This window comes from Amblyraja radiata, chromosome 15 (genome assembly GCF_010909765.2).
Source record: "Amblyraja radiata isolate CabotCenter1 chromosome 15, sAmbRad1.1.pri, whole genome shotgun sequence".
NCBI classification, from domain to species: Eukaryota; Metazoa; Chordata; class Chondrichthyes; order Rajiformes; family Rajidae; genus Amblyraja; species Amblyraja radiata.
In genome coordinates this window covers 18,688,437-18,701,811 of record NC_045970.1, presented here as the reverse complement: position 1 = coordinate 18,701,811, position 13,375 = coordinate 18,688,437, and the positions used below count along the sequence as shown (strand labels likewise).

Sequence of the window (13,375 nt, the reverse complement as noted above, 5' to 3'; positions counted from 1 at the left end):
TCTAAACTCCAACGAGTACAGGTCAAATGCCGTCAAACGCTCATCATATGATAACCTACTCATTCCTAGGATCATTCTTGTAAACCTCCTCTGGACCCTCCTGAGTCAGCACATCTTTCCTCAGATATGGTGCCCAAAATTGCTCACAATATTCCAAATGCGGCCTGATCAGTGCCTTATAGAGCCTCTGCATTACATATGCGTTTTTGTGTACAAGCCCTCTTGAAATAAATGCTAGCACTGCATTTGCTTTCTTTACTACTGATTTGACTTGCAGATTAACTTTTTGGGAACCTTGCACCAGCACTACCAAGTCAATAGACAATAGGTGGAGGAGTAGGCCATTCGACCCTTCGAGCCAGCACCGCCATTCAGTGTGATCATGGCTGATCATCCCCAATCAGTACCCCATTCCTGCCTTCTCCCCATATCCCCTGTCTCCGCTATCTTTAAGAGCCCTATCTAGCTCTCTCTTGAAAGTATACAGAGAACCAGCCTCCACCACCCTCTGAGGCAGAGAATTGCACAGACTCAAAACAATCTGTGAGAAAAAGTGTTTCCTCGTCTCCGTTCTAAATGGCATACCCCTTACTCTTAAACTGTGTCCCCTGATTCTGGATTTCCCCAACATCGGGAACATGTCTCTTGCCTCTAGCGTGTCCAAACCCTTAATAATCTGATATGTTTCTATAAGAATGCCCTCTCATCCTTCTAAACTCCAGAGTATACAAGCCCAGCCGCTCCATTCTCTCAGCATTTGACAGTCCCGCCATGCCGGGAATTGACCTTGTAAACCTACACTGCACTCCATCAATAGCAAAAATGTCCTTCCTCAAATTAGGGGACCAAAACTGCACACAATACTCCAGGTGTGGTCTCACTAGGGCCCTATACAACTGCAGATGGACCTCTTTGCTCCTATATTCAACTCTTGTTATAAAGGCTAACATGCCATTCGCTTTCTTCACTGCCTGCTATACCTGCATGCTTACTTTTATTGATTGATGAATAAGGACCCCCAGATCGAGTTGTACTTCCCCTTTTCCCAACTTGACACCATTTAGATAGTAATCTGCCTTCCTGCTTTTGCTACCAATTTGGATAACCTCACATTTATCCACAACCCTTTGCAATTTCTGGATTTTCTCTCCATTTAGAAAATAATCTACGACTGCATTCCCACAACCAAAATGTATGACTCCACACTTTGCTACACGATATGCATACACTATGATTATATCTCTGTGCTGGATCCAGGACAAGTCATCCAAAATGTTAACCCCCAGGAATTTGAAGCTGTTAACTCACTCCACTGCCAACCTACCAATAGAAACGAACACATGTGTAGTAGTCATTTAGCTTAACTCAGTATGTTATAACTACAACCAGTTACCTTTCAATTATATCTGCCTGTAATTATGTGGGGGGGATTTATACGTAGTCTGAGGCATGTTTGCGGCTGGGATTCTCGTGCAGACTCCCTAGTCGTTAGTTTAGTTTGAAGAAGCATGGGGAAGAGGTCACAGCTTTGACCCATGCAAGAGTTTGACCACGGGTAAGATCAAAATGTACTTATACAAGAAGAGGTTTGGATGAATATCTTACAGTTTTTACTACTACAATAAAGAAACTATTAATTAAGAGACTGTGTTTGGAAGATTTATCCTTCGACGGCATTGAGAGCTCGTAGAGAGCTAGTGAGTGCGTTTTAATTATCTCATGAACCCCTGTCGTCAATCATAGTGGCTAAAGGAAAGATTCCTTGAAACGATATAAAAATCTGTCACTATAACATGGTCTTCCAAATTCCCCTTTCTGGTCATGGATTGATTCCTTTGATTTTGTCCACGATTAGACTTGAGGAAAATATGGACTACTTCCCATGTCTTAGCAACACCTCTCAACAAAGGCAGTCATCAGTATTGAAATTTACTGTCACCTTCAATGTGCCAGCATAGCCTTTGCTCACAGCAGATTGGCAAAGGCAATGCTGGCACACTGAGAGATATCAAGATCTCATATCCAGCACAAGTTCTACCAGGTGGCACTGATCACCACCCATCTGTATTCTTTTGTGATGCAGACTGGCTACAATAGTCACGTAAAATACAGATGAGAAATCAATGCAAAATGCTCCAAATTCAGTGTCAAGTTAAGGAATATAACATCAAAGCCTCTCCCAGACCAATGTACCTACCCTTGAGACTGTACTAATTTAGCTTTGACAGGAAGGAAACATTGGTCACATGCTTGCCCATCACATTCCTGAAACAGTTCATTCCAAGCTTTGTCATATACGATATTAGCAGTTGAACATAGTTGGCTGCATTCTAGTTATTCATTTCCTCTGTTTTGTGATAATATACACATGATGGGCTAAGTGCCCCCCTTATGTGCTGTAAATTTATATAATTTAATGATTATCTTGCTACAATTTTTTTTTAACATTTGACTTTCCTAACAAATTTAGCAGGTATCAATAGCATTGCAGCAATATTACACATTATGTGTGTTTCACTGCCAAGTCTCGAAACTTCCTTGGGAGTATGGACAATTAGATAACAACTTACAGATTTATGCAGTTGCCTGTGCATGCTATTCTTAGTATTTGTTATTTAATGATGGTAAGCAGTGACATTGAAACCATTATTTCTACCGTAAAACCTGGGGAAATATAAATCCAAATCTGCAGGCAGTAATCTATAAAACCATAAACTATTTGCCATAATTCCATACTTTGTTTATTTGTGTCTAACTTTCCTCTGCTATCTAATTTACAGTTATGGAACAACTACTTTCATCTGGCTGTTGCTTTTCTCACTCAAGAATCACTTCAGGTGGAGAACTTCTCAAGTGCAAAACGTGCCAAAATTATCAGCAAGTAAGTCCAAGCATGTGATATAGTGTTTTTTTTTAAAGAAACTCCTCTCCTTATTTCTGTTTTTCCACGTATAATTTCAACTACTCTTTCACTGTAATTTTCATTAAATTTAAAATGTAAGCTTGAGATTACTAAACTAAGTTACTAAGCAGAGAAAAATTATTACAAAATTGTGAAATAGAAAAGAAAAATTACTTAATTGAAAAAATTAACATGCTTGAAAACTCAGCATTAGCACAAAATAGAAAGAAAGGTAGGTTATCTAGACCCTCTATCCCACCCACATTCAACACAAACATGGTGTGATCTGCCCAGCCTTCCAGTCCTCTTCTGTACCAATTCCCCAAAGGTTATATTTCCTATTTAAATACTCCCAAAGATCTAGCCTCCTCAACCCTCTGGGACAATGAATTATTGAATTTTGTCACCCTTTGAAACAAGAAGTTCCTATATATCCCAATTTTAAATGACAGCCCTCTAATTTTTTTTAACTGTATCCCCTTGTTCATAATGTTTCCACTGTGGGAACATAACAGCATCCACCCACTTGTTCCTTCGAAGTATTTTAAGTGAAGATCACCGCTTTTTCGTCAAAACTCCAAAGAATATTGGTCTAATTTATTTGGCCAATATCCGTAGCATTGCAGCAATATTACCCATAAGACAACCATATCTAACTGAATCCCTTTTGAAATGCCTCCATTTTCAGTATAACCTTATGTGAGGGAACCAATCTGTGCACAGTACTCCAAGCATTGATTAACCAATACTCTCTGCATCGGTGAGACCAGGCCCAAACTGGGTGACCAACCTGCGTTCTGTCGACAAAGGCCTTCCCAAACTCTTAGTTGCATGCCATTCCTTTGCCAACTCTCTTTACATTCACATGCCAATTTACCCATCCATGGCTTTCACGGCCAGAGTGAGGCCCAACACAAACTATGAAACAGTAGTGTAAACACTGACATTTCCAGTTTTAGGTAACGCTCACCTTTAGTGTGTTTTCCTCCTCCACTCCCTCTCTCTCTCCTTCCATTCCTCAGCCGTCACCTTTTCGATATCCACTCCCTCCCACGACCCATTTTTATCTCCTCCCCATCCTGGTTCAATCCACTTCGTACACTTTTATTTACCCCAGTCTTCCTCCCTGTATCATTTGGTTCTGATTCCTTTGTGTTCCTACTTATCACCCTCACCCTCCACCAATTGTGTCCACCTTCATCCCCACTTTGTTCCAAATGCCTCTTTTCATAAGCCAGCCTCCATCTATTATCCACCTGCCCCTCTTCCCCAACTCTATTGCTCCAGCTTCCCTACATGGCTGCATCTGTCTATCATCCTTCATCCCTCCTTCTCCACCAATCACCAGCTCCAGTCTCACCAGTTCCCCCACTCTTTACACTAGTTCCCTCCCCTCTCCATTCCATGACCATAAGACATAGGAACCAAATTAAATAACTTGACCCATCGAGTCTGTTTTGCCACTCGATCATGATTGATCTATTTTTTCTCTCTCAACCCCATTGTCCTGTCTTCTCCCCGTAACATTTGACGCCCTTACTAATCAAGATTCTATAAATCTCCACTTTAAAAATACCCAATGACGGTCTCCATAGCATGTGTGGCAATGAATTCCACACATTCACCATCCTCCGGCTCAAAAATGTCTCCTCATCCCCATTCTAAATATATGTATTTTTATTCTGATGTTATCCCTCTGGCCCTCAGCGCTCCCTTTACCAGAAACATCCTCTCCACGTCCATTCTATCTTGGCCTTTCATTATTCGGTAGGTTTCAATGAGAATCGCACCACTCTCAGTCCCGATGCAGGGTTTTGACCTGAAATGTGATTAATTACTTTCCCCCCTTGCCACCCACAGATGCTGTTTGTTCCACTGAATACATCCAATATATTGTTGCTCCTGATTCCAGCATCTGCAGTCTCTTGTGTCGTTAGTACCCTGCACTATTGTAATGATACATGCCTATTTCTAATATCTAACCTTCTTGCACCTGCTGCACGTGCCTGCAAAAGTTTTGCAGTTTGTGGACAGGAATACCTGGATCCTGTTCATTTCAGATAACGATCTGCCTTTGGATTCCTCTTATCCAAGTGCATGCCCTCACACGTAGCCTGATTTTGTCTCTCATTAAACATAGAAATGAGATCGGTGTTACACTTGCCTTGAATCAACAATTGAGCTCAGAGAAGTGATCTTGTATCTTGGCTTGTGAGCAAATGTGAGGGAGCTAGCAACCACAGAAAAATAAGCTGGTATATGTGATTACTATATGCGTGCATTGTTGGCAGTCATAAATGGGGCAAAATATATGTTGACGTTTCGTGACTACATAAATCATCAGGCAGGGAAAAAGTCTGCTAGAAATTGAGAAATTATTACTAGAGGACCTGAGAATGACAGTCAGTCATTCAACTATCAACACATCTGCATATGAATGCACTATTCCCAAGGGCCACAACAAAGGGGCACAACAAAGTTAAGCAAAACAAGTCATGCTCTGAGATAGGAGTATTGTATTTGCAAAGGATGAAATACTTTTGTGACTTTATTTTTGCTGTCAAAAACCTAAACTAAAGCCAGAAAACCAAATTGAAATGCAAATAATTTAGGTCTTGAGAGTCTTTCGTCTGGTTATTCATATCATAGAAACATAGAAACATAGAAAATAGGTGCAGGAGGAGGCCATTCGGCCCTTCGAGCCTGCACCGCCATTCAATATGATCATGGCTGATCATCCAACTCAGTATCCTGTACCTGCTTTCTCTCTATACCCCCTGATCCCTTTAGCCACAAGGGCCACATCTAACTCCCTTTTAAATATAGCCAATTAACTGGCCTCAACTACCTTCTGTGGCAGAGAATTCCACAGATTCACCACTCTCTGTATAAAAAATGTTTTTCTCATCTCAGTCCTAAAAGATTTCCCCCTTATCCTTAAACTGTGACCCCTTGTTCTGGACTTTCCCAACATCGGGAACAATCTTCCTGCATCTAGCCTGTCCATCCCCTTAAGAATGTTGTACGTTTCTATAAGATCCCCCCTCAATCTTCGAAATTTTAGCGAGTACAAGCCAAGTCTATCCAGTCATGACCTTCACATGATATCCAAAACATGCTTTTGTTTCAAAACCATTGCATAGTGAGGAATAGCAGATACCTAGCTGAAGCAAATTGTTACACTACGCTATGTTATCACCCTGGTTAGTACTAACCCTTCCAAAAACTGTGGCACACTTGGAAATGTCAGTACATTATTGTGGCATTAATTCATTGCATTGTATGCTTTCTGACATGATAAAGAAAATTCTTGCAGCTCACTGTCTCCTTTTCTATCTCAGCTGATGAACCAGTACTCCTCCATGTTGAATGCAACCTAGTAGAATGATGGAGGAGTGTCCACCACACATTCTTAGTAAATAGCAACTCTTTTCCACACTAAGAATGTGACTGTATTGTACACTTCATTAAATTGGACACATTCAGAATGAATCCAGCAGTACCAACTTGTGAATCAAGAATAGCAATGGCATTGTATTTCACTCAAATCTTTAATCAACGTGGCATTGCAAATCGTTTCTACCATTAAAACGATCTTCAATCAAATTCATTAAGAAGAACATGCTGTGAAGAGCACCAGGTGAATCTGAAAAATAGACATCAATCAGTTAAAACCATAACTGAAAAGCATGTGCATGCTCATAAGCTTTGATGTAGATAGAGCTAATTTCACAACTAATATATTACACCAGAGCTCTGCAGTATTTTAATAGAAGTGAAAATTAAATATTAGCTGGAGAAAGCTCTATGATTAGCCCTTTCTCAATAACAATGGAGCCCAACAAATGAGTGCAAATTAAAGCAGCCAAATATTTCACAAGATAGACACAAAAAGGTGGAGTAACTCAGCGGGTCAGACAGCATCTCTGGAGAAAAGGAATAGGTGACGTTTTGGGTCGAGACCCTTCTTTAGACCTTTCAGACCCAAAGGTTTCTGTTTCTTTTCTCCAGAGTTGCTGTCTGCCCCGCTGAATTATTCCAGCTTTTAGTGTCTATCTTCAGTTTAAACCAGCATCTGCAGTTCCTTCGTACACAAAGATTTCACAAGCTTCTCTCCCTGTAGTATTAAATGAATGAACCATCTCAACCTCCTACTGGAGTTCCATTCGGCACAGAATCCAATTGATCTCTTGCCTAGAAAACAGCTGAGTACACCAGATACAGCATTCACCATTGACTATGCAATTATGCTTCAGAACTAAATGTGTCTGCAGCCAAACTGTTTTATTACAGCAGTCCAGAGGGGTCATACAGTGAATGAGGCAAGTCATTTTTTCATCAGAACAGAACTGCCTTCATTTTCTTCATCAGTGCCTCTATTTAAAAGCTAACCACGTGAAAGTTTTCTGTTTATTGCTCAGTGTTCCATTCACAACTTGAGATAATGAAGCAGCATATGCCCTCATGCACGAAGACCTGCACAACATTTATGATAATTGATAAGTAACATTGATCACATACAATGTTAGTAATGTCCATCTCTAACAAGAAGGAGTAGAAAGACCTTTCCAGCAGTGGCTGAAAAGCATTAATAACCATTAACATATCTCTCAGGATGGAGTTTGGCTATTATACTTTATTTGCCTTTTTGCCATCCATGAAGCACGTCGGGAATGCGATGGAACCGTCTCTGGTTGCCTAGATAACTAAAGCTCTAACACCAAGCAGTGTAATAGTCCATTTAACTTGCACCCTTTCAATCCATCTACCATTAGTCCAATATTCCACAATATGTGTTATTCACCAAGATACAGTGTAGTAACTCTTGAGAGCTTCTTCCAATGCATCTCCCAAACTGTGACGTCTGTAAGAAGGACAAAGGCAGCCCATATCTGGGAAACTTTCAACTACCACTTTGGTCTCTTTGATGTTTGGTTTCCCACATTGTTCCTATTGCGATGAATTCAGATTCAATAAATAACACCTCATAGACCCTTGGAGCCATATAGCAAAGAATCAAGCCCTTCAGCCCAACTTGTCCATGCCGACCAAATTGTTTAATTGAGCTTGTCCCACTTGCCTGCGCATGGCCAATATACCACCCCAGTCTTTCCTATCCATGTCTAAGTGTCCTTTAGGTATTATGGAGTCTAGAGTTCAATCTCATCAAAATGATCACTTCCTTTTTCTCATTTCCACCCATATAGCCTCACTGGACACCAGGACTATCTTCTTTTACGAAACCTCTAGGATGTTCTCCCTCATCAAAAATACAACTGTCCTGAAACATTTGTACCCCGGAACATTCAGCTATCAGTCCTGTTGCTCCCTCAACCACTTTTCTGTAATAACCCAGTCTCATGTCCTTATCCATGCCCTGAGTTCATCTGCATTACCTGTTAGCCTTATTGCATTGAAATAAATGCAGTTTGAACCATCAGACTTCCCTCGCTCCTTGCCATGCTCATGCCTGTCCTATCAACTGAACTTGCTTTCTTTAACTTCTGCATTTGCCTCAACCTTCTCATCTGCCTCATTGCTTCATTGGTTCCCATTCCTTGCCAGGCTGTCATTCAAACCCTCCTGCGTATATCTAGCAAATCTCCCCGCCAGGATATTGAATGTACCAATTTCAGCTAATTCAACTATTCCATATCCCTGAATTCCATGTCTTTTTTCCTCCTGGTAACTGGATTTTATTCCTCTTCTTATTTATACTTTCCTCAATCTTTATTCAAAGGCAATGATGATTGCTGAGCTGTTGAGTGGAAAGCAGTGAATTGGTGAGAGAGAATAGGGGATATGTCGGCAAGCATGTATGTAAATAAATGAAAGGAAACCTACCTGAATCAGATTGCTTTGGTAGGAATTTGCACAAGGAAGCCCTCTTTTAATTGAAGTGCTAAATTAGTAACACTCTCTCTTAAAATCTAACTCAGCTGAAAGTGCCCAATGACAGGCATACTGCAGAATAACATTGACAAATTTCTCCCGGGAACACTGTAAGGGAAAATGCTTTATCAGTCTGACGTTTATTTATGGCCGGAATTGCTGTTGATTTCCCAGAATGGTATGATTCTACTATAATCGGGTTCCGTTCTAAAAACAAAAATGATTTTTATGTATATAGCACTGAAAATAAAACAGTGGTTTATGATAATATTTGTAGACTGGTATCTTTATCCAGTTAATTTCCCAGAAGGTACACTAATTTCCAAATATTAACATTCTGCCAAAACAGTAGGGTTTTGGAAGCACATAAGTATCATTAAATACAATCAAGTAAAAGATTAGCTTAAATTAAAAACAACTATGCTGTTGTTGATTTATTTTACAAGTAAGATGCAACAGACATTATTCAATTCTTATACAGTACCTGGTTCCATCAGGGCTAGAATGCAGATATTTGAGTAATATGCTAAAGTTCTTTTCTTAATAAAATGTAGTACCTGTATGTTCAAAAAACAATGAACCTTGATGTATTAATTGGTTGTGACTTATAGCTCAATCAGCCATTGTGGCACAGTACTTTAAAGGACATGAACTTCTTCAGTTGCTAAAGTGTTTCGGCCTTTTGTTTGCACATTGACAAAAATCAATTTTTAACCTATTAGAAGATGTCAGACAAAGAAAATAGATATCCTTCTAAGCTTAATGAGACATAATTTGTGGATGAAGAGTACAATGGTCCATCACTGAACAGCAGAAGGCAAGAGCTGTCAACATATATAAACAAAAAATTAGGTCAACGGAGATGAAATGTGTTTAATCAACTTCCATAGTTTCCTGTCCAGAAAAATGATTTACTCTATAAATCGACTGAACTTTGTGTCTTCTGATTAAGTTGTGTTATATCTCTCTAAATCGATTTCCTTAATAAGAAAGGGAAGAAACCCAGGCAGTTCTTCTGTAAGAATTTATTACATATTGGGTGTTAATAAAGCAACAGCATGTATTTAATGCCTTTAATTCCTCCATGTGTGAAATACAATTTAGAAGGGAGCAGTCTATCTTTTATGCCCTGCAACACTTTGGTTTTAAATAAGTGAAACCAGTAAGAGATTTGTGAATTGAATTATCGTGACAAAGTTGGATTGTTCCAACCTGCCTCCAAATGTTAGTGAAACTTGATTGGAGTGAGCAACTGGCCATGCTCCTTCAAGTGTAAAGGGAGGAAAATCAGACGTGTTCACATCATGCGCTGAAAATGGAAAACAACTGAGTATATAATTAATCTTGTTTCTGATGTTTCTCACACTCAAGTACTTACTGACATTCTAATTTTAATTCTGGTGAGTGTGAGTCTTAGGGTAAAGACGTCAACTGGCAATGTACAAGAATACACATTGGTAAAGCCTAATATGAAGCATTGACAGAGATAGAAATTCAGTTAATGTTTCAGAATAATAACTGAATAATAACTGAAGCAACTACATAAAGAGATATGACAGTTTATATTAGGGAGCTAAATATTACTATCTCAATGTGCAGCTATTAGAGTCATAGTCATATCACATGGAATCAGCCCCTCTGCCCCAACTTGTTCATGACGACCAAGATGCCCATTTAAGCTAGCCCTACTTTAGCCCATATCCCTCTAAAACTTTCCTATCCATTCACGTGTCCACATGTTTTTCAAATGTTTTTATTGTATCTGCCTCAAATACTTCCTCTGGCATCTCATTCGGTTTATCCACCAGCTAATATTATTTTTAAATTTAGGGTAAGGTCACACATATTTCACTGTTCTTCATAGTATCGCAGATGTTTATTTCATTTGTTTATGCAATTTGTGAGAATCTTCAAGTCGCTGACCATTCTGACCACGTGATGCTGCCTCAATCTGTATCTGTGTAAAAATAACTGTTTTATGTGGAAACGTAGTAGTACATTCATTTGGATATTTCAAATTTTTTGTCTGCTCTAAGACACCACACATGCAAATATGTAAGTGAAAGATGCTCAATTGTTATGTCTTCAATATCAGGAGGCTTAAAATCTCTGCCTATGCAGCAGTATGAATAACATATCCTGCAGTTTGATAGTCAAGCGTGATCTGTACACTGTGTATTTCTTTGCCAGTGAACAATAAATCTTTATGAGATCTCTGGGGTAAATTAAATTATGTATCACCTTCATTCATTCCAGGCCTTAATTTATTTTCATTACTTCTTCTTATCAGCTTTTTCTTAATTGTCTATTGTCACCGCTTGGGGTTTAGTTTAATCTTTGGCTGGCTGAAGTAATAGTGAATGTGAAGTGTGTGTTACTCTGCAAATTTGAAACATTAACTTATCGTAAAATAAAATTATATATTGCCTTTATGGGTCAAATATTAGGAAAGAAGAGCAAACACTCTTTTCAATAGTCTGTGCTATTTCATATTACTGAAAATTCCTGAAAGTTAGAGGGATCCAGGGATCAGAATAGGGGTGAAATGTCACGTTTTCAGAGGCATGGAACTGCCAGAAAATAATTCCAATCCAAAGGTACCATTGAACAGAAAATGCTAGGATTTCTGGATTTCAAAACAATTTAGGTTTGGCTCTGAAAATTTGGTTTCCTGTAATATCAAAGGTTACTTGTCAACCCTAAAATACTCTCTCAGTTACATTTGCACCAAGGAATGCAATATTTTAAAAAAAAATTCAAGATGCTGCATGTGGGTGTAACTCATAAGTAGATTGCTGTTGAATAGATAGAGGCCCAGCTTAGTGCCTTTCTATTTCAAAAACATACAACAAGCATTATTTTCTGGCCATTGTTTAACAGTGGATGTTGTAATAGTAATGAGCTGATGGAAATGTTTTCTTATGAACAGTGCAAAGATTATTTATATTGATGTACATGTAAAATATTAGTGTGTGGAAAATATATATTTGCTGCACAAGAACAAATGTAACATAATTATGGCACATAAAAGCATGGTAGATGTCAATTTGAGTAATTGACAGCAAGAACTGCAAATGGTATACTGAAGGCACCTTTGACATAGAAACATGTCTGAAACTACCTCCCAGGAACCTTTATGACATGTTTTAGAGAAGGAGATATGTACAGAATGGATTTTGGAAACATTTCCAGAAGGGTGAAATATTTAAAGTCAAGATTATGAAGAGGCCAGAACTGGAAGTATGCAGTGGTCTCAGAAATCTGTAAGGATGGAAGACGTTACAAAGATGAGCAGCAGGAGGGAAACAAGGGAATGAGCTGATAATAAGAATGAGAATTCCAGAACAGTGGCCAAGAATCAGAATTCCAGAACCGTGGTATTATTTAATCAAGAATTAGTATAGTTCAGCAGGCAGGAGGGTTGGATTAGCAGAACCTGATGTGAGTTGGGACTTCTGTGAAATGATTTTAGATGATCAATTTGGTGTGGGTAGGACTTGGGAGGCCACAAAGGGTTGTGTTGGAATACAAAGCTAAAGAAGACGTAATAAGACATTTAACCTCTTTGAAAAAGATTAATTATCAGTCATAATTGAACTACATCTCAGATATATAAGAAGCAGGGGAAGAAATTACAAAGACTCAATTTGCAATCTTTCAATCCTCCCTGTCTTCAGGAATGGTGCCCATGAGAGTGTCCTGTTTAATAAAGGGAGGCGGGGATTACAGCGGTTAGTTAAACTTCTTTGATGTGCAAGTTATTGGAATCTATTTTGGGAAACAGCATAACATTTTGTAGTTAGCGAGGATTTATTACGGAAAATACATCTCTGACTAACTTGACTGAATTTGACTGGGTGCTTTTTAAATGGAGTGCTGCACCAATAAGGTTTTACATGCTGGTACTCATTACATTGTTTTTTGTAATATAAATGATTTGAACCCAAATATAGGAGACGTGATAAAGAAATTGGCAGAGATACAAAAAATGTCCATGTTATTGATGAATATAAGGATAGCTTAAGACCTCAGGATGTTGTAGATGGCCTGTATAGTTGGACCATGCAGGGGGTAAATGTCGAGATATGAAGTAAAATGGAGGTACAAACAGACCTTGAAATGTACATCCATTGATCTTTAATGGCAGCATCACAGATCAATTAGGTGATTAAAAACATACTAAGATGCTTTATTAGCTAAGGCCTGGAATACAGAGGTATGGAGCCTATGTTATAACAGATACTAGCATTGCATTGTATTTTGGTCATTACATCCAGAAAGGATGTAGAGGAGACAAGACAAGAATGTTGTCAGAACTGGAAAATGGTCAGAACTGGAAAATTATAGTATGAAGAAAGATTCACATGAAATTGATCACATTGAAACAGAGGAGACAGAGAGGAAAATTAATTCAGGTGTATAAAATGATGAGGGTAAGATAGTGTAAAGAGGGTGTGTTTCCCTTAGCATTTAGATCAGGAAGCAGAGGGTAAAGACTCAAATAAATTGGTAGATACATTGAAAAGGAGCTAAAGAAAATGTTTTCACCCAGAGGGTGTTTGGTGCAATAATTGGACTGTT

The 13,375-nt window shown here is 38.8% G+C and overlaps 1 protein-coding gene across 1 annotated transcript in view; it reads left to right on the top strand.

Annotated features, from left to right (window-relative positions):
* Positions 1–13,375, top strand: part of LOC116981051 (dedicator of cytokinesis protein 1) — a 413,994-nt gene that overhangs the window by 278,009 nt on the left and 122,610 nt on the right. The window contains exon 31 of the mRNA XM_033033698.1: positions 2,781–2,881. Coding sequence (XP_032889589.1) covers positions 2,781–2,881 — 101 coding nt within the window. The remainder of the gene's footprint in view (positions 1–2,780; positions 2,882–13,375) is intronic.